The sequence below is a fragment of the Micromesistius poutassou genome (genome assembly GCF_964030765.1).
Source record: "Micromesistius poutassou genome assembly, chromosome: 16".
Classification (NCBI taxonomy): Eukaryota; Metazoa; Chordata; class Actinopteri; order Gadiformes; family Gadidae; genus Micromesistius; species Micromesistius poutassou.
In genome coordinates this window covers 15,722,024-15,744,772 of record NC_140286.1, presented here as the reverse complement: position 1 = coordinate 15,744,772, position 22,749 = coordinate 15,722,024, and the positions used below count along the sequence as shown (strand labels likewise).

Below are 22,749 nucleotides of genomic sequence, written 5' to 3'. Positions count from 1 at the left end.
ATACAGTATGAATGACTGAATGTAGGGTTATCTATACAGTATGAATGACTGAATGTAGGGTTATCTATACAGTATGAATGGCTGAATGTAGGGTTATCTATACAGTATGAATGACTGAATGGAGGGTTATCATCTATACAGTATGAATGACTGAATGGAGGGTTATCTATACAGTATGAATGAGTGAATGTAGGGCTATCTATACAGTATGAATGACTGAATGTAGGGCTATCTATACAGTATGAATGACTGAATGTAGGGTTATCTATACTGTATGAATGACTGAATGTAGGGCTATCTATACAGTATGAATGACTGAATGTAGGGCTATCTATACAGTATGAATGACTGAATGTAGGGCTATCTATACAGTATGAATGACTGAATGTAGGGCTATCTATACAGTATGAATGACTGAATGTAGGGCTATCTATACAGTATGAATGACTGAATGTAGGGCTATCTATACTGTATGAATGACTGAATGTAGGGCTATCTATACAGTATGAATGACTGAATGTAGGGTTATCTATACAGTATGAATGGCTGAATGTAGGGTTATCTATACAGTATGAATGACTGAATGGAGGGTTATCATCTATACAGTATGAATGACTGAATGGAGGGTTATCTATACAGTATGAATGAGTGAATGTAGGGCTATCTATACAGTATGAATGACTGAATGGAGGGTTATCTATACAGTATGAATGACTGAATGTAGGGTTATCTATACAGTATGAATGAGTGAATGTAGGGTTATCTATACAGTATGAATGAGTGAATGTAGGGAGATAAGAGGCAGCAGAGAGAGAGGTCATGTTTCCCGAAGCTCCGCTAGGCAGCGGCAAAAACTACTTAATTCATCGTTCAGGTCTACTTTATTTTATTTTATTTCATGATCATAATACTTAAGAATATATAGTTTGTTTCCCTCAACCTCCATTGCTCGATTCAACAATACATTTTGGCACTTTGACTACCAAATCAGACCGCAGCAACAGCCTTGGACTTTCCTATCGCCAACATGCCTCTGTACTCGGATGTCTCAGACACAGAGACTGGGAAATGCACAGACTGCACCAAACTGCAACAGACAGTGGCTTTATTTGAAACAAGGCTAGCAGCATTAGAAAAATGCAAAGGACTCCTCCAGGATACAGTGTGCTGAGCTAGCTCAGACAAATACACAACAGGATGATCAAAGCTACACTGTATCCTTCCCGAAGCTGGACAAGAGAGAGACAGTTCCAGCTGCCTCTCACTGGCACAGAGTCGGCGCTAAGCCCAAACAACATTCCAAAGTGAGTCAACAAGTTCACTCAACTCCAAATGCTAAGCTTCCCAAAGCTAAAGTCAGCCGGATTAGCCAATCGCTGAAGTTTACCCTGCCGCTGAAGAACCGGTTCCTGCCACTCCAAGAGTCCACGAACGCGCCTGCCACCCATGCACCCCTGAGCCCCAGGATGCGTCCGGACGGACGGTGGGGACAGAGACGGAACAAGAACCAGTCGCCACGGAGTCGAGCTGTGCATGCGTCTGCCACCGCAACCTCAAGCCAACAAGGGCCCATCTCACAGAAAGCAGATGAACCAGACACCCCAAAATCTCACAGGTTATTGTGCATGCAGGACTTAATGATATTCGAAGAGAACAGTCAGAACTTCTGAAGAGGGATTTCACTGAACTATTGGACACACTGGACAAATTACACATTAGGTCATTCAGCAGTGGACCCATACCAGCAGTTGACAGGGGAATAAACAGAGTCAGTCGTCTACTTGCACTGAATACATGGCTTTCCAGAGTCTGCAATGAAAGAGGAAGGGGCTTTATTGACAATTTCAACTTGTTCTGGGGGCGCAAATATCTTTTCAGAGCAGATGGCCTACACCCAAAAAGGTTAGGCTCAAAACTGTTAAGGGACAATCTTCTCTTCTCACTCTCCCACAAATCGACCCTGTCATGCCATGAGAAGAAGCGAGACTACAGCCTCCCCCACACATCTACTGTCCCACTATCTGACACACAGATAGCAGACAGACCACAGACCTTGAAAAGAGACAACAGCCTGCCCGACACCATCGACACCATGCCTCCCCTCTTTGCTGATGCTGGCTTGGCGAGGAATTGCCACCCCCCTCCTCTGCACTCCCCCATCGATGATGACCACCAGCCTCATCTCTCCCATAGCCACAACAACAACTCCAGTTCCACTGTCTCCTCCCTTTATGATTTTCCAGATTAATTTAAGAAACGGAGAAATGTTGGCATCAAACTTGCATCTGCGTCAATGATACCATCCCCACGTCATGACCACAGTCTGATAACACCCAAGCGGAGGGCGCCCCAGCCTCCCCCCTGTACTGATAGTAGTCCAACCCAAGGTTGCCTACATCAAAACATGGCAACTTTTGCATTCCTGCTGTAATCACTAAGAGAGTAAACAAAGGGAAACTTAGATGCACTGCTAACCTCTCAAATCTCATACCTATTCCCTCCAAACCAAAATCAACCTTAAAGCCTATCAATAACACCATCAGGATGGGTCTACTTAATGTTAGGTCTCTTAATAACAAATCTTTTTTAGTTAATGATTTTATTACCACTTCTCAACTGGATTTTATGTTTTTACCTGAAACATGGCTAGAACAAAATAACAGTGCAACCATTCTGATAGAAACAGCTCCTCAAGAATTGTTGTCTAGCATCTTCACAGACTTTGACTGTCTAGTTATAACTGGTGACTTCAATTTTCATACTGATGATTTTAATGATAAGTGTGCAAAGGGGCACACTCTAGACCTGGTTATCACAAAGGGTCTCAATGTTTCAGATCTCTCGGTGATTGATCCTTCACTGTCGGACCACTTCTGTGTTTTCTTTAATATATCTTTTATTCCCGACATACAGACAAAATCAAATACTGTCAAAAAACGGTATATCAATGAACATTCTAATGTACTTTTTAAAAAGGCCATCTCCTTGCTACCACCTCTCAACCCATGTTCTGCTGATGATCTTTTAGAAAACTTTGAATTTGAAAACTTTGGAAGTCATAGATGTCATTGCACCTTATAAGGTTAAAACAATTTCTGGAAAGCAAAAGGCACCCTGGAGAAAAGCTGCTTTTGTAACAGCCCAGAAAAAATTATGCAGGAAGGCTGAACGCATATGGCGTAAAACAAAACTTCATATTCACCATGACATCTATAAAGAGAGCCTCCGTGCCTACAAATGCGCCTACAAAAAAAGTGCTAGAGAAACATTTTTCTCCAATATCATTAAAACCAATACTAATAATGCCAAAACCCTATTTGCAACTGTTGACAGACTGACCAAGCCCCCAACACAAATTCCACCTGACCTTCATTCCACGCAGAAATGCAATGAGTTGCAGAATTTCATACTGATAAAATTGAAGGCATCAGACGCGCCATCAATGTCTCCACATTAAACAAAAATGTTGGACTACCACCCTGTTCAGGCAAAAGTAACGTGGCAATGACATGCATTAATGTCATAGACTCTAAAACTCTTGTGGAAACAGTGACACAACTGAAGCCATCCACCTGTTGCCTTGATACTTTACCTACCAACCTCTTTAAGAATGTTTTTGACTGCCTAGCAATAGACATATTGCAAATAGTTAACAACTCTCTCCAATCAGGCAATTTCCCAAAAGCCTTAAAAACTGCAGTTATCAAACCCCTTTTAAAAAAGTGGAGCCTAGATGCCTCTATTATTAACAACTACAGACCAATATCAAATCTACCCTTCATAAGTAAAATCATTGAGAAAGTTGTCCTCCAGCAACTTAGTGACTTCCTGGCATCAACTGGTTGTTATGATACCTTCCAATCCGGATTTCAACCCCTTCACAGCACCGAGACCACCCTTATTAAAGTTGTAAACGACATCCGTCTTAACACAGACTCTGGCAAAATCTCAATACTATTTCGATACCGATACCAGTATCGGGTATCGGGCCGATACTTCAATAAAATACTCATACTCGTATTCATTTTATAATTGCCGATACCATGCACCGATAGCACTATGTCAGTAATCTGAATCTGATCAAGACTATTTCCTGATTCCCGGGAAAGGTTATGATGGGAAATAAAATAAAATAAAAAGCGCAATGAGTGCGCGTTTATTGTTGTCATACGGTAACGTTGATCGAGGCGAAACTCGAGCCTTGGGAAAGGAATGACACAAAAACGAAACAGCGAAACGCTGATCCGTGTCCCCCTCGGGAGTGGGTCCGTGGATTCCAGCCACGCCGGACATACACAACCACGCCGGACACACACAACCACGCGCAGCCTAACTCTAGCCCCGGGAAAGGAGCGACACACACGGCGAAACGCAGGTCCGTGGCCACGCCGGACACACACTGCGGTTTCTCACTGTCCTTGGTTCTGAAGTCTGTCGCTGCTGTGTGCGCGCTGTCATGATACAGCGCGCACAGCATTACATGAAATGTTATGCACATTTACCGTGCATAATGACCGCTGAGTTGGTAAATTTACAGATTGACTGGTAATTCTGCACAATGACCGTTTTCCCAAATAAACCTTAATATACACAAAACAGTGGCAGAGGCGGCCAGAATAAAATCAGTTGGCACGGCGGCCTATACGTTTTAAATAACTTACCCTTTGATGATCGCATTACTTGAAAACAAAGTCCATCCTCCTGTCCTTTTGGATGAAGTGGTTGATGGCGACTGATCCTTTGCTTTTAATTAGGGACCGAGCCAAACATGGCAAGGTCCCTATTGAAACCCTCGTGTTTATTATTATTATTATTATTATTTTTAGCCACTTCGACTGCATTTTTCCCCCCCTGCACATATTCTAAAACTCAAAATTTTTTGGTGCAATTGTGGGGACTGGTGAAAAATTTGATATTCTAGCCCTCAAATTCACATTCGCCCCTAGGTGGCGCTATAGCAACTGTTCAAAAGTGCAAACTTTGCACAAGCATATCTCGTCACCGGTTTGGCCTACACTCATGAAACTTTGCACACACATGCATATCCTCATGATGAACAAAAAAGTCTCTTGAACTGAACACTTCCGGTAGCCATATTTTCCGCCATTTTGAATTTAGTTAAAAACAGTAAATTCCCCAAGGATCCCAGGTTTTTCGACTTTGACAAAATTCCTTTGGCACATATCATCTATGGCCCATTATCTTCAATCTGACTCAAGGATTAGTCTGTACAATAAAGTTTAGAGCACCAATGAGTTCTAAAAGTGGTGTGGTTGAAACCTCGAAAATAGTTAATTGCTCATATCAACGTCAAGTTGGACGCCTATGATGTTGGCCCCAATACAAAAGTTGTTCAGAATCAAATTCTGAACAAGATAAAGTCAACATATTTTCAAATGGGGCGTGGCTTCGAAGTGGGCGTGGCCCGTTACTAAAATAGCCACAGTTCATAGACGCAATGTTTGATTTGAGCGGGACCAACTCAGTGGTCGTTAGGTACCAAAGTTCTAACTGCTCAATTAAAATAGAGTCGATTGAAAAAACAACATGGCCGCCAGAGCCTCAAAATCACTGTGCGGAGATCATAATAGTTATGAATATGAAATTCACAGGACACGTGTAGACTGGTGCCGGTAGCTCACATACCAAAAATCGTGTTTCTCATCTGTGTAGCGCCCCCTACAGGAACTTTAAAAAGCAGCCCCTGCGCCACGTTTAACCAATATGTATGAAACTCAGTATTCACGTACAATGTGCCCATACCTACAGAAAAGCCTCTTGGACACATGCCCCAAACCCCACAGGAAGTCGGCTATTTGCATTTTTAATTTTCACTCTCGGCGGCCATTTTGAATTTTTTTCACTTTTTTGCCTTGTATTTCAACTAACTCCTCCTAGGGAATTTATCGAATCTGCTTCCAAATTGGTCAGTACAGTCATGAAATGGTGCTGAATAAACGCCGTGCTATTTGGGACTGTGCGTTTAAGGGTGTGTCCGTGGCGTGCCGTCAAAGTTGGCCATTTTTGAATGGAATTTCACTTTTTCGCTTTGTATTTGAACAAACTCCTCCTAGGGAATTTATCGCATCTGCTTCCAAATTGGTTAGTACAGTCAAAAAATGGTGCTGAACCAACGCCGTGCTATTTGTGACTGTACGTTGAAGGGCGTGGCCGTGGCGTGCCGTCAAAGTTGGCCATTTTTGAATTCACTTTTTCGCCTTGTATTTGAACTAACTCCTCCTAGGGAATTTATCGGATCATTGATGTAGGGTTAATAATGTTAGTTAAAGTTGTTACAAAAATGTAATTCAGTTAAATGTGGTCTTACATGTTAATGTCAAAACAATCAGTAGGACACCACAGGGCACCTCTGCTTCTACAGATGACATAAATTTGCGAATTTTTTTTAAAACTGCGCTTTTTTAAAACTGAGCGCATTGATGAACGGGACCTCGTGCCGGCTTGCGGCTGCGTCACGTGCGGTCCTAACATGTGCACATCTTGCCAGCACACATGTTACGACGGCACGTGACGCGGCCGCAAGCCGGCGCGATTTTTTTTTAAAACTGCGCGCAGTGATGAACGGGACCTCGTAGTGGCGGCTGCAAGCCGGCGCGAGGTCCCGTTCATCACTGCGCGCAGTTTTAATTTAATTTACTTTTGCTCCTTGGTTGATCCCGTCATCCACAGGTATCGCGTATAGTTGGTGGAGTTGAAATGCCTTTCAAAAGCTTTGGTTTTCTGAACCAATTTTAGCTCTGGTGTGGGTCTTCCTGTTCAGACTAACTCCAACTTTTTATTAAAAGTTAAGCTAGAAAACGGCGTAGATAATAAATCAGAAACAATGTCCTCCTCACTAGCGGTTACGTTACTCATGGTGGCTGCCATCGTGAAGTAAACCAAATCATTTGATCACTTCTTTCATAGAGACCAAATCTAGAAAATATCGGTATCGGTACTCGGTATCGGCAAGTACACAAATAAAAGTTTCAGTATCGTATCGGTTTGTAAAAAAGTGGTATCGGTGCACATACAATACTTTTGGACAGATTATAAAACTGGGTGGGGCTTTCAGGCACAGTCTTAAATTGGTTTAGGTCCTACCTACAAAATAGGAACTACTTTGTTTCCATTGGCGACTTTCAGAATCAACAAACGTGACATGTGGAGTCCCACAAGGTTCAATCTTAGGACCCTCTCTATTCAACATCTACATGCTCCCACTAGGGCAAATCATGCAAAATAACAATATTGACCATCACTGCTATGCTGATGACACGCAAATCTATGTATCGCTATCACCAAATGACTATCAGCCCATAGATCTGTTGTGCCAGTGCATTGAGCAGACTGGATGTGCCGAAATTTCCTTCAACTAAATGAGGACAAAACCAAGATAATTGTATTTGGTGCTAAAACCGAAAGGCTTAAAGTTACCCAACACCTTCACTCTCTGTCCCTGAAAACCTCAATCAAAGCCAGAAATCTAGGGGTTATCATGGATTCAGATTTACATTTCGACAGTCACATCAAATCAGTTACAAAATCTGCATATTATCACCTTAAAAACGTAGCAAGACTTAGAGGGCTCATGTCTACCAAAGACTTACAAAAACTTGTACATGCCTTTATCACTAGCAAGCTTGATTACTGCAATGGTCTCCTTACAGGTCTCCCAAAAAAAACTCTAAGGTACCTACAGCTTGTTCAGAATGCTAAGTTCTAACAAAGAGTTCTAACAAAGACCAAAACATTTTAACATATTACACCAATTCTTAAATCGTTACATTGGCTCCCTGTATGTCAGAGAATTGATTTTAAAATCATGTTGCTAACCTATAAATCCCTACATGGTTTAGGGCCAAAATATTTAACTGATATGCTTCCATTACATAAGCCTTATAGGCCACTAAGATCCTCTGAGACCAATCTGTTAATTATCCCCAGAGTCAACACAAAACATGGGGAAGCAGGATTTAGTTACTATGCAACAAATAGCTGGAATAAACTCCCTGAGGATTTAAGACTTGCCCCAACTCTGACAGCTTTTAAAACAAGACTGAAGACTTTTATGTTTGCTTTAGCTTTCTGCTAAATCCTAAATCTACAATGCTTCTATCTATTTTTTATTTTTATTACTAACTTTGCCTTTATTTTCTCACTTTCTAAAATGCATTTTTTTTAGCTTTGCCTTTCTAAAATGTTTCTAAAATGTTTTTTTTTAAACTTTGCTATTTTACTTTTTACTTATCTATTATTTTCTTTTATTGTATGACAATGTTTATATGTGAAGCACTTTGAGTCTGCCTTGTGTATGAAAAGTGCTATATAAATAAATTTGCCTTGCCTTGCCTTGCCTTATATATACAGTATGAATGACTGAATGTAGGGTTATCTATACAGTATGAATGGCTGAATGTAGGGTTATCTATACAGTATGAATGGCTGAATGTAGGGTTATCTATACAGTATGAATGACTGAATGTAGGGTTATCTATACCGTATGAATGAGTGAATGTAGGGCTATCTATACAGTATGAATGGCTGTATTCCGTGTGCTTTGGGTGGGTTCTTGGGACAAAGCGTCTGAATGGTGATCAGTCCTCCGTGTGTCTCAGGTTCATCGTGGAGCTCTGTGAGCCCATCCAGGTCACCCAGCTGGACATCGCTAACTTTGAGCTCTTCTCGTCCACGCCGCAGGACTTCCTGGTGTCCATCAGTAACAGGTGAGCACACGGCCCCGTGGTGATGGAGACACCTCGGTACAAGAGGCTTCATCACAGAGATGGACCTTCTCTCTTCAAGGCTTTTATTGTTCTTACCAAGAACTGTAACGACAAATATCATACAAGGTCGGGACTGCGGTGACTAAAATCAGCTTTTTAATTGAATCTTCATCCCTGAACACATCATGGATCAAACCTACTAAACAGGACCGCCCCGGCCAATCATGTTCTTCCTTAAAGGTATCCGACCAATAAGTGGTTGAAACTAGGCACCTTCCATGGGCGGGATGAGCGCACAGTCCAGAGCTTCCCATTGGACGAGCACCTTTATGCCAAATACATCAAGGTCAGTGCTGGCGCTGCGGGGGGGGGGGGGAACACACCAGCCGTGTGCTGAGCTCAATGAGCTGTATCTGAATCATGTGTCAGTGCCCTCCGTGTGTCTGATTGGTCAGTGGACACAGTGGACAACAGACACAGTGAAACACATTGACCATGCTGCTGCTACGACAGACACATCATATCTATTGTCACATAGTATCTCCTCCTGATGGGCTGAGCTCTGCTGCCTGACTCCTCCTGACTCCTCCTGACTCCTGCAGACGCGCTCCAATGGCTCTCAATGCGGTCGCCTGCTCTTACTTCTCCTTTTTTGTTCTCTCTGCTCCTCTTCTCTCTGCATCCCCTTCTTCAGATGTTCTCCAAATACATCAAGGTGTGTGTGTGTGTGTGTGTGTGTGTGTGTTCATATATTAAAGAGTACTCTGGTGCTGTAGATCCTGTTTATTTCAGAGTGATGTTTTCTCCGTAGGTAGAGCTGGTCTCCCACTTTGGATCAGAACACTTCTGTCCTCTAAGCCTTGTGAGGTAAGAACTAATATTCATCACTTATTATTAACTTTATTTATATCAAATATGCCTTGTATGAACGTATAATGCCTTGTATGAACAAGCCCAATGGTTAGTACTATAGGGAGGGAAAGGAAAACCATCGCCATCTAGTGGTCGCTTCACAAATCAGAGGAACAGGGTTCCCATTGACCATTGACCATTGACCTTTAAAAAAATAATTACTACAATTCAAGATTCCAGATTGACATTTGACATCGGGGTCCTTTCCACGTCATAACGTGGCTTTGTTAAACATGCAACGTGTGTTAAGCAACCTAATGGAAATCAGAGATAGATATTTAATTTAAACCACAGATCCTATCATTGAGCAACACAGACTATAATGTCATTTTCTTAAAATATAATTAGTATAATAACTAATTAATTAGCAAGGAAGAAACCTTGAGGAGGAACGCAGAGTGGGGCCTCCTCCCAGGGACGGTGAGGAGTGCAACGGGTCCATCGATGCATTTGACCTGAGAAGGCCCCCTTCAGGGACAGACTCCCCCTAAGGCCTCAGTGAGTGGTCCTCTCTGTAGTGACCCTCACGCCTGGACCCTAGAAACAGCAGCTCATGGACGACAACGGAGCTCATTTAGGAACTTGAGATGGCAGGGGTTGTCTTATTAAAATATAACTTCTCACATCCATAAATGTATCTTAATTGGTTTCAAAATGTCACAGCAGTGACTAATGTAGCACCTGTGGTCTCAGCCGGAATGGGTCACTAGGATGCTAGCATCACTCCAGGTCCTGAAGTTAAACACTAAAATGACTCACCAAGGGTGGCGGTTGAATATTTGAGCATTTTTAATTCCTTTTATCATAAAACACTGACAGTAATACAAAATAGAGCTCTGGAAAATAACAAACAAAACCAAAAAGAAGAAGTCCTTTGTAGCTGGCCTTCCAGCTACAAAGGAGTTGTGGGATTGTTCCAAGGAACGTCTAGTTCAGGGATATCCGGATGTGTGTTCAACTTATCGTACACTACCGTAGGTACGGTAGGTTAGTGTGTATCCTATCTGTAACGTTCCCAGTCCTCTGTGGCCGGCCGTATCAACACCACACAGTTCTACCGGGCAAAGCTCCCATCGCACTTTAAGAATCGTTCTGGGATCAAACTAATAAAACAACCTGCACAAATAGTGCAGAATTGTAAGTTATCTGGTACAACTATCAAAACATGTAAAACGAATCATGAATTACACACGGTATTTAACCAAACAGTTATTTCGGGTTAGTTGCTTAACGCCTGCCGTCTGTCAAGTGCTACGGCTCAAGGTGACCACGCACAACTTCCTGCCCCAGGACCCGTACCAAGCGCCCCCACTGGCCAACACATGCAACTGCATCTCTGAATTATCAACGGTTTGGTAGCCCTATATTCTATATGGGTTACACTAACAATAGTGAACATTACTTAGCAGGCGTAGAATATTGCTCATAGAAGGAGCAAAAAGGTACATTTTTTATACCAATTCAATATTTCTTGATGGAAAATGATATTTAAATCGGACAAACCCTGCCAGGATTATTTCCTGGAGAATCAAATTGAAATTGAAACTTAAAATGTAGCTGCATTGGCACTTGCTGCATTGGCACAACTTTTCCATCTAACATCCTTATAACCTGAGCTCAGTCTGCCCCCTAGTGAGCACGCTCAGATAAAGCAGTTAAGGATTTACCTTTTTGAGGTTAAACTTGTGGCGGGGAAAACTGAGCTGCTCACGGATGAACTTTGACCTCACAGGGTGTTTGGAACGAGCATGGTGGAGGAATACGAGGAGAACACAGATCCACAAGATCGGGCCGATGACCAGGACTTTGACCTGGGTGAGTTCACATGAGCCACATACCCAGATACTAAGGTTAAAGAGAGCATCTGAAGTCACTGTTGATGTTTAAACTGCGTTCCTGAGTTGTTGGAACATGAATGAAATGACAACCCGTTGGACCCTATTTTAGTGTAGAAGAATTATTGTTTTTAGCTAATAACAATTCTATTGCTTACAAATTAATTTGCTGCAAAGTACTCTTGAAATACAAGAAATGTATGTACCGTTGATTTGTAGACGTCTTGTAAATCTAAATATCTGAATCTCCCACAGAATATCCTCCTGGGTATGTGGCTGGTGAATTGAAGTTTTCCAAAGATCTGATTGGTTCAGCCAAGGGTAAGTCGTGACACATTTCTACTACCCAGCCAATCACATGAAGCGCTGCTATTATCCCGATGTGCTTTGAGTTTAACGCTCCTGTCGTTCCAGAGGTCCTTCTGAACATGGTGACAGACTTTGCTGTCAACGTTCTGGGTGGAGGTAAGACTTTAACAGCTCACCTTCTGGGTGGAGGTAAGACTTTAACAGCTCACCTTATGGGTGGAGATAAGACTTTAACAGCTCACCTTCTGGGTGGAGGTCAGACTTTAACAGCTCACCTTCTGGGTGGAGGTCAGCTCACCTTCTGGGTGGGGGTCAGTAGACTTTAACAGCTCTCACAATGTTGTGTTTATGACACCAGTGCTTTTTATGGCATTAACTTTTGTACTATTATTGAGTTTCTGTTTTTATATTATTTTGGAATACTTTTTGTCATGGCCTAGGGTATCCAGACAATGAGGGAGGACGGAGGCGTGATACAATTGATCAATAATCAAGGTTTATTTCATAAACCAAAAGGATCACGCAATAACGATAGCAGGCGCATCGCCGCAAGCATGTGGGATTGCCAAAAAAGGAAGGGGTGGACTGCTGGAACCGGCCAGGTTCCAGCAGGAATATATGTAACTGGAACCATATAGGCCACAAACAACCCCGCCCCTCCTCATCAGTCCTCATTGGGCGCCAGACACGACAGTCCTAATTGGGAGACAGAATCATAGGCAAGGCCTTGCGGCCGTCACATCTCCCCCATGAAAGAAATCCACCGGATTTCCGATGAGGTCAATACCACAATTCAACCAACTACTGCTTTTACATCACACTCAATAAACCATTCTTAACCATGACAATAATTTACGGTCATAACACATACAGCTACTCAATATGATTCCATTCCCTTTTTACATCCAAGAGTAACCTTATTTTTTTCACAAAATACCATACCATCTTCAATATCAAATACATCGAAATGACGCTAATAGGTTATTCACCCATTACAAACTCAAACCCATCACCAAAACCACCATTACAGTTAGGCCTAAATTGCAATCATCCCATCACCATTACCGTTATCTCCAATAATACAAAGAATTTTAGTCACATCCGGTTTTTACGGTCAATATCATCATCATCTTTACTCTCAATCCGTTATACAACCTCACCACCAGCTCCTGGTTTCGTAATGACCCCCATATTCCGGCGCATGTAAACTTAAAGATTTTGCAAAGCCCAAATTAGTGCCAATGCTTCCTTTTCTATGGTTGAATAATTCAGCTGATATGAATTGAATTGTCTAGAAAAATAGCATATGGGACGTTCAACGGAATCATCATCATCTTGGAGCACAACGGCTCCAGCTCCCACGTTGCTTGCATCTACTACTTATTAAGAAGAGGCCCAGAGGAGAGGAGATCCTTTCTCAGCTTGACAAGTGGACGTCCAAACGAAAGGCTTGTTCTTTTTTAACAAAGTTGTCAAAGGCACAACGACTGAGGAAAAGTTCTCGCAAAAACTGCGATAGTATCCGATCATTCCGAGAAATCTCATTAGTTCTCGCTTAGTGGTGGGTGGTGGGTAACTATCTATGGCCAGGACCTTTGCACGCAGTGGGTGCACAAAGCCCTGACCAACCACTTTACCCAGGTAGGTCACCGTCGCCCTGGCAAACTCACACTTCGCCAGGTTGACGGTGAGGTTGGCGTGTGCAAGTCGAGTGAACAAGTGGCGAAGACGTTCCAAATGTGAACAGCAGGTGTCGCTATGTACCACCACGTCGTCCAAATAGACTGCACAACCCTCCAAATTTGCAACTACCTGATTCATAAGGCTTTGAAAGGTGGCGGCGGCGTTACGTAGACCGAACGGCATGACCTTATACTCATACAATCCACTAGACGTAATGAAGGTGGAAACCTCACGCGCACGCTCGGTCAACGGAGCTCGGTCAACAGAACTTGCCAATATCCTTTCAATAAGTCCAATTTAATGACAAATTTGGCTGACCTCACTTGGTCCACACAGTCCTCCATTCTAGGGAGGGGAATTGAATCGGATTTCATGACACTATTCAATTTCCTATAGTCGGTGCAGAACCGATGCGTTCCATTGGCCTTTTTAACTAGCAAACAAGGACTTGTCCAGCTAGAATACGACCTTTCTGCCAAATCATTCTCTAATAAATACTTTACCTCACCTTCTAAGATTTGCTGTCTCTCCCCAGAAACTCTATAGAAGTGTTGCCGAATTGGGGTGGCTTCCCCGACATCAATATCGTGACTAATAAGATTAGTCTGAGTGGGCGTATCAGAAAATAGACACGGAAACTCCTTAATCAGTGCACCTAACTCAGACGCTTGATCTGGAGTCAGATGGCCCAACAGCAACGGTAAATTAGCCAAAGATTCAGTATTGTTGAGTTTCGCCAACAATGCTGCATCGTCAGGTTCACAGGCGTCTACCGCTGGCATGGAGGAGACGGAAGATGCAAGACAAAGCTGAACGCATTCAGCGGCATCCTCATAGGTTACTACCAACACCGGACTGGGAACAGTGCTCAAATCAGTTTTTTAAAGTAGGGCTTAAGCAGATTTGCGTGACACAGTTGTGTCCGTCTTTTCTTATCTGGCGTGGCCACCACATAATTGTCATTGTCCTCTTGGAGAATCAATTTATATGGCCCTGCAAATTTCGCCTGAAATGGAGAGTATGGCAGAATGACCATCCCCTGGTCTCCAGGTTCGAAAGAACAACCCTTGGCCTTCTTATCGTACCCTTGCTTCATTCTCACTTTCAACGTGGCCAATCCCCCAGCAGCATATAACCGTAATCAGTCACAGACTCCGGTGGCTCGCTGCTTACGCTATCAATCAATGATGCTACTGCACTGTGTGGCCAAACACAAGTTTGTTGGGGCTAAACCCGGTACTAGCCTGAGTCACCTCCCTAACCGCCAGCAGCAGCCAGGGTTCTTTCTGATATGACACCTATAAAGGTCTCATATTACACCACCAGGTGTGAGGGTGATTAGCCATTACAAGCCATTTTGAAAATCTGTGATGTCTAGTGACATCACAAGTGGGCGTGTCCACCCATAATATGGTACCTTTAATTTCCCACCTGGGATTAATGAATTCCATAAAATATTTAATAATTTAACTCTTTATGTTTATCTTTCTGGTTAATGTTTTGAAGGCAACACTTCGGCCCAGGAGGTGAACTCTACCGAACTATTGGAGCACCTAGACTCAATGAATCAGACTCAACCAATCACAACGCCAAAGCCTCTCCCAGGGTGAGTATTATTATTATTATAACACTACTGTAATTACGTGAACAGAGACTGCGACCTATCTACAAAGTTTCCAGACCAATGGCGGTTGTGCAGCCTCTATACAGAGCTGTGTGACCAGTGGTCCGCTCCACACAGATTATGTATTCTACACAAACAACGTTCAGATATGTTGTGACACAATCAATATTCACTTAATGATACTCCCCACTGGCAACAACAGGTCGAACACGCCTAATGAAACAGGCTGCTAATTGGGCAATACACTAAAGTCAGTATTTCTGTTTTCTGGTGATGGAGGACAGTGCATTTATAAGATGCTCTTAAATAACGCTAGTGTTGCCATGGAGTTTAACTGCACACTGTACAAACCACCTTTTTACTTGATCAAAGCACCAGTGTGTCTTATTGGAACTCAAGTAGGGATCGGCCGATTTTTTTCGGCGATTTATTATTATTATTTTTTTTTTATTATTATTTTCCCGCTATGATTTACAGCCAGTTCAATAAATGTTCCTTTTTTAAATTGAGACTTGTAGCATTTGTTATCATCATTGTGTAATTTTCATGATGTAAACTGAGGGACCAAAAGCAGTATTGGCTCCAAATATCGGCTCAAGAAAATCCATATGGGTGGATCAGTGGTGGCTGCTCAGCTTTCAAAGCGGGGAAGCTCATTTTCGGCCTACATCATATAAATTGTCAATTTATGTATATGTAAATGATCCTCTCTGTTCCTTTTCAAGGAAATGCTCTGTCATACCAACTAGCTGTCTTTTCCAGTGACTTGACCAGTGTCCTCTCAATGGCCAGCAGAGCTAGGCTGCTTAAACGGCCTTGGCCCATCGTGTTACGGGTATAGGACTTGAGCCGCTTTAAACAGGAGAAGCTCCTTTCTACACCTGCAGATGTAGCTCCAATTGTTGCCACTAATGAGAACAGTTTGTAAAGATGAGGCATTGCACTGTCCAACTCCATGTCTTTAAGGAACACCAAGTAATCACACAGCTTTCCCCTGTCCCCCTTCAAGTCCTGATCTGAATACAGGACATGAAGTTCAGACCTCAGGCTCCCTGAATCAAAGTGATGGCCAACTACCAAAACAATATTAAACTTGAACAAGGAAATGTGGGGATTATGTTAAACTGAAGCAAGGAATTGTGTGTATTAGTGTATGAAATGTACGATGAAAATTGACTAGCAATTTCGCCAAGCTAATATCAAGAAATAGGTTGCAGTTTGTCTTGACTGAAGAGAGCTCCGGCGACGTTTTATAGTTCAAAATCGCTGTCAATCAAACGGAAACTCAGTCTTTCACAGACCCTCCAATCATCACGCAGAAGCCCAGCGTCCAGGCCAGCCCACTCCTCCATTCACCCCCAGAGACGCTGAGCGTCTATGGGAGGGACATAATCGCCGCATTATCCAAAGACCGTCGACTTTCTACGCACTAAAAAAACCTGTTCTATGCAGCCCCATTGAAGTGGATGGACGCTGAGCTTCAACAGGCAAATGCACTGTGACGCTATGGGAATGATTGAGAAGGAAATCGAGTCAATCGACCTGCGATAAGCAGCTGATTCTGAACGAACTCGTCTTCTAGATGGACGTGTTCTAGCGCATTTTTAGTCAATGAAATGTTAACACAAGAGTATATATTTGACCATTTAATTTTAGAAATTTTAGGGGAAGCTGAGCTTCCCTTGCAGTCTTAGAGAAATCGCCACTGGGGTGGATCCCTAAATAAGTAGTTTGGGTTTCCAAACACAGCACTCCCTTCACGTTACGACTAGCACGTTACACCCCCCCAATCTGTGTTCAGATTCAAGAAGATTCATCTTCTTGAATCTGAACACAAGGCGCACTGCCGCGTTCTGGATACGCTGCAAAGGTTTAATTGCAGAGACAGGGAGGCCAGCTAGGAGAGAGTTGCAGTAGTCCAGGTGGGAGATGACCAGTGCTTGGACTAGAAGCTGAGCTGCTTCCCTTGTGAGGAAGGGCCGTATCCTGCGGATGTTGTAAAGTGCAAATCTGCAGGATCGGGCGACTGCGATGATGTTGGCGGTGCAACATAGCTGATTGTCTAGTACCACACCAAGGTTTCTGGCAGTTGGAGATGGAGATACAGTGATGTTCTCGACAGTGACCAGTAAGTCCAAGTGAGGGCAATCTCTCCCCGGTATTAGGAGGAGCTCAGTCTTGTTGAGGTTAAGCCTCAGGTGATGGGCAGTCAACAAGTGCTGACGTCTGCCAGACATTCAGATATGCGCGTTGCAATCAGGGCTTTGTCAGAGATGGGGAATGAGAGGAATAGCTGGGTGTCGTCGGCATATCAGTGATATGAGAAACCGTGTGATGTAATTACAGAGCCTAGAGATCTGGTATAGAGGGAGAGCAGAAGGGGCCCCAGTACAGAGCCTTGAGGGACACCAGTGTCAAGTGTGCAAGGTTTGGACAGGGAGCCCTGTGCCATGTGACCTGATAGGTGTGATTCGACAGGTAAGATGTGAACCAGGATAGGGCGGATTTAGCAATGCCAAGTTCGGCGAGAGTGGCAAGGATGATCTGGTGGTTCACCGTGTCAAATGCTGCGGACAGGTCGAGGAGAATGAGAACCGATGAGAGGGACGAGGCTCTGGCAGCACGGAGGGACTCACCGTGAGGAGAGCCGTCTCAGTGGAGTGTGCCTTCTTGAAGCCTGACTGGTGAGGGTCAAGCAGGTTGTTATGTGAGAGATAGGAGGACAGTTGGTTAGAGATGGCACGTTCAAGTGTTTTAGAGAGGAATGAAAGAAGAGATACTGGTCTGTAGTTCTGGATCTCGTGGTGTCAAGGGTTGGTTTTTTGAGGAGAGGCTTTATTCTGGCAGTCTTGAAAGACGCCGAAACAATGCCTGAAGTGAGGGAGGAATTGATGAGGGCGGTGAGAAGTGGCAGGTGGTGGCCAGACATGAGACAACCTTCTTAAAGACAAATATAAATAGTCAGCTGTTGGTTCTCCTCTTCATCGCTCTTCTTTTCCCTCTGATGCTTCCCAGGTATGAAGCTGATGGGCTGGAAAGCCTTGCCAACACTGGCCTCTCTCTGGAAGAAGAGACCCCCTCTCCAGAAGAGACCCCCTCTCCAGATGGGACCCCCTCTCCAGATGGGACCCCCTCTCCAGATGAGACCCCCTCTCCAGAAGAGACCCCCTCTCCAGATGGGACCCCCTCCCCAGAAGAGACCCCCTCTCCAGATGGGACCCCCTCTCCAGATGGGACCCCCTCTCCAGAAGAGACCCCCTCTCCAGATGGGACCCCCTCTCCAGCAGAGACCCCCTCCCTAGATGGGACCCCCTCCCTAGAGGAGCCCACCCATCCTGAGCCCCCCTCCTCTGAGGAGGAGCAGATCGTGACTCCACTGCCACATGAGGAGGAGGAACCAATTGGCTCCACCATCACCCTCCTGGAGGAGGAGGAGGAGGAGGAGGAGGAGGAGACCTCCTGGTCGCCCTCCCTCTCAGAGTACCTCCAGCAGCAGTGCTCCGCTCCGCTGTCCAGGAGGAGGGGGGGCCCTCCTCCTCCCCCCCCCCACCTCATCCAGCCGGCCTCCTCTGCCTGGCTGCCTCCCCTCCCCCCCTCCGCCGGCCCTGCACCGACACCACCACCCTCCCCCCCCACGCCAGCCCCTCAGACCCACCCCCCCCCCACGCCACTACCAGCCCCTCAGACCCACCCCCCCCCCACGCCACTACCAGCCCCTCAGACCCACCCCCCCTCCACGCCAGCCCCTCAGACCCACCCCCGCCCCCCCCCACCGGCCCTGGGGGAAGGAGAGCTGGAGCCCAGTGGCTCCAGTCCTTCAGAGGGCCCGCTGGAGGAGGGCACGGGGGAGGTGGGGGGGGTGGGGGGCCGGACATCATCGCTCCCTGCCGTTATGGCCCCCACCTCCTCGCCCGCTCCTCCCCCCCCCCAGCCGCCCTCAGCAGAGACTCTCGGGGGGACTGGGAGAGGAGCAGCTGAGCTGGTGAAGGAGGAGGAGCTTCAGGAGGAGGAGCTTCAGGAGGAGGAGCCTCAGGAGGAGGAGCTTCAGGAGGAGGAGCTTCAGGAGGAGGAGCCTCAGGAGGAGGAGCCTCAGAAGGAGGAGCCTCAGGAGGAGGAGCTTCAGGAGGAGGAGCGCTCCGCTGATCCACCGGAGTCGGTGGAGGCCGTCCCGCTCTCCCCCAACGCAGACCCTCCCCCTCCTCCCCCTCCTCCCCCAGCCCCGCAGCGCGCTGAGCAGGAAGGGCCTGAGGACCGGGACAGGGAGCCCTGCCCCGCCCGGCCCCCCAGCACCCACCCCCCCCAGGACACGCTCCTCAGGGACACGCTGCCGCTCCTCTCTGGGGCCCACCATGGAGCCAGGGGTGGTGGAGCTGACGGTGGTGACGGTGGAGATGGAGCTGGTGGTGGTGGTGACAGTGGAGATGGAGCTGATGGTAGAGCTGGTGGAGAAGGAGCTGGTGGTGGTGATGGTGGAGCTGATGGTGGTGGAACTGATGGTGGTGGAGCTGATGGTGGTGGTGAGCAGAGCCCCCCTCCCCAGGGCAGCAGCAGCCGTTCCGCGCCGGCCCCCGGCCTGAAGGAGTCAGTGTTCATGAGGCTCAGTAACCGCATCAAGTCCCTGGAGATGAACATGTCCCTGAGTGGACGCTACCTGGAGCAGCTCAGCCAGAGGTGAGGAGGAGGAGGAGGAGGAGGAGGAGGAGGAGCACGCACGCACGCACGCACGCACGCACGCACGCACGCACGCACGCACGAACCAGTGTTGTAGGACTCGAGTCCGACTCCTGAGCTAAATAAGAGACTCGTGACTTGACATGGACTTGAGCGCTGAATGACTGAACTTGGACTCAGACTCACGAATTAAGACGAGGACTCGACTTTTGTATATGTGTCACTAGGCTATAATTGTATAATGTCACTAGGCTATAATTGTATAATGTCACTAGGCTATAATTTGGACGTCACGTCATGTTCACATACAAACTAGCATTAACTTTACTGCTCCAAAACGCCTGGAGACAACGCCCTGAAGATTGTTTTGCTGCTAACTGCTATGATGGTTGGCTAGTGCAGCGGTCCCCAACCACCGGCCCCGGGGCCCCAGCTGCGGGGCCCCAGCTGCGGGGCCCCAGCTGCGGGGCCCCAGCTGCGGGGCCCCAGCTGCGGGGCTAAGATCTGAATCTCAATCGGCTTGATGATCTTAGATTATGGGAGGTGATCCACAAAAGCCTATATGGTTGGAACTATGGGATGTCGGAGCAGAGGGTTTATTTTTAAAATCTATCTTCAGAACGGTTTGAACACATTTCTTTTGCCAGCTGTGAAGCTTAGATGGAGCGGTGACTCCTCGTCGCTGGCGTGGTGGAGTATAAGTACACCAATAGTATTCACTTTAGCCTTGTGGCATATTTATTCACCGTTCAGAAGAGCATACAGAACACAGGACTGGCCTGCCGCTCAGTCAGTCAACAACAACGCTCAGCCTGACCAGACGCACTGGTCTGGTAGAGCAGTGACATCATCACGTTACCGTTAACATGTAACACATTGTCAACAGGGTAATACTGGTAGCCTACTACCTCAGTACGTGGAGTAAGGGCGCAATCACATATTAACCTATTTTCAAATCATGTGGGGGATAAGGGGGGGCCAGCTTCACACTGATTGTGTTCCGTTTGCTACATCTGCTGGTGGAGAACCATCCAGTACTAAAGTAAGCACACATGTTGTTACTAACAACATGTGTACTTACTTTAGTGCTTTAGTACTACTTTAGTACTAAAGTAAGCACACATGTTGTTGCTAACAACATGTGTGCTTACTTTAGTGCTTTAGTACTACTTTAGTACTAAAGTAAGCACACATGTTGTTACTAACAACATGTGTGCTTACTTTAGTGCTGGACTCTGACTCGACTTGATCAATAGGGACTCGACTCAGACTTGACTTGGATTTTTTTTTAACGACTCAGACTTGACCACTGGAGACTCGAACCGGACTTGGACTTGAGGCATAGTGACTCGACTACAACACTGGCATGCACGCACGCACACACACACACACACACACACACACACACACACACACACACACACACACACACACGCACTGGTGCTGAAGAGGGAGATGGTTCGTGTGGGTTGACTTCCTGTTGGACCTCCAGATACAGGAAGCAGATGGAGGAGATGCAGCGGGCCTTCAACAAGACGGTGCTGAAGCTGCAGAACACGTCGCGTGTAGCAGAGGAACAGGTAGCCACACTGCAGCTACGGCCTCACACACACAGTGACCTGCTCCTAGCTACAGCCTCACACACACAGTGACCTGCTCCTAGCTACAGCCTCACAGTGACCTGCTCCTAGCTACAGCCTCACACACACAGTGACCTGCTCCTAGCTACAGCCTCACAGTGACCTGCTCCTAGCTACAGCCTCACAGTGACCTGCTCCTAGCTACAGCCTCACAGTGACCTGCTCCTAGCTACAGCCTCACACACACACACACAGTGACCTGCTCCTAGCTACAGCCTCACAGTGACCTGCTCCTAGCTACAGCCTCACAGTGACCTGCTCCTAGCTACAGCCTCACAGTGACCTGCTCCTAGCTACAGCCTCACAGTGACCTGCTCCTAGCTACAGCCTCACACACACACACACAGTGACCTGCTCCTAGCTACAGCCTCACAGTGACCTGCTCCTAGCTACAGCCTCACACACACACACAGTGACCTGCTCCTTAGTAGAGCTGCTGTCTCCTGATACTAACTTAGGCAAACAGTTTCACATTTATTGAAGTAGCACCAAAAACATTTTCACAAGTGCTTAGACAGTCAAAGTGATTCAGTGAATTCTCTCGAGAGTGAAAGAAAGAGCACGTATATAAAGGTCAGTGTGTGTGTCATCATTGTAGATTCATGGTTTAAAAAAGAGAAGCCCCTGATACATAATGAACCTGTCTGTCTCTCTGATACATAATGAACCTGTCTGTCTCTCTGATACATAATGAACCTGTCTGTCTGTCTGTCTGATACATAATGAACCTGTCTGTCTCTCTGATACATAATGAACCTGTCTGTCTGATACATAATGAACCTGTCTGTCTGATACATAATGAACCTGTCTGTCTCTCTGATACATAATGAACCTGTCTGTCTCTCTGATACATAATGAACCTGTCTGTCTGTCTGATACATAATGAACCTGTCTGTCTGTCTGTCTGATACATAATGAACCTGTCTGTCTGTCTGATACATAATGAACGTGTCTGTCTCTCTGATACATAATGAACCTGTCTGTCTCTCTGATACATAATGAACCTGTCTGTCTGTCTCTCTGATACATAATGAACCTGTCTGTCTCTCTGATACATAATGAACCTGTCTGTCTCTCTGATACATAATGAACCTGTCTGTCTCTCTGATACATAATGAACCTGTCTGTCTGTCTCTCTGATACATAATGAACCTGTCTGTCTGTCTGTCTGATACATAATGAACCTGTCTGTCTGATACATAATGAACCTGTCTGTCTGTCTGATACATAATGAACCTGTCTGTCTGTCTGATACATAATGAACCTGTCTGTCTCTCTGATACATAATGAACCTGTCTGTCTCTCTGATACATAATGAACCTGTCTGTCTGTCTGATACATAATGAACG

At 45.6% G+C, this 22,749-nt stretch overlaps 1 protein-coding gene across 1 annotated transcript in view; it reads left to right on the top strand.

The window, feature by feature from the left end:
* Positions 1 to 22,749, top strand: part of LOC311360700 (SUN domain-containing ossification factor) — a 41,004-nt gene that overhangs the window by 10,676 nt on the left and 7,579 nt on the right. The window contains exons 10-20 of the mRNA XM_084480809.1: positions 8,619 to 8,726; positions 8,967 to 9,072; positions 9,421 to 9,441; positions 9,538 to 9,593; positions 11,371 to 11,453; positions 11,729 to 11,794; positions 11,888 to 11,938; positions 14,972 to 15,071; positions 18,105 to 18,702; positions 18,883 to 19,760; positions 21,253 to 21,340. Of these exons, the coding sequence (XP_084336935.1) occupies positions 8,619 to 8,726; positions 8,967 to 9,072; positions 9,421 to 9,441; positions 9,538 to 9,593; positions 11,371 to 11,453; positions 11,729 to 11,794; positions 11,888 to 11,938; positions 14,972 to 15,071; positions 18,105 to 18,702; positions 18,883 to 19,760; positions 21,253 to 21,340 (2,155 nt within the window). The remainder of the gene's footprint in view (positions 1 to 8,618; positions 8,727 to 8,966; positions 9,073 to 9,420; positions 9,442 to 9,537; positions 9,594 to 11,370; positions 11,454 to 11,728; positions 11,795 to 11,887; positions 11,939 to 14,971; positions 15,072 to 18,104; positions 18,703 to 18,882; positions 19,761 to 21,252; positions 21,341 to 22,749) is intronic.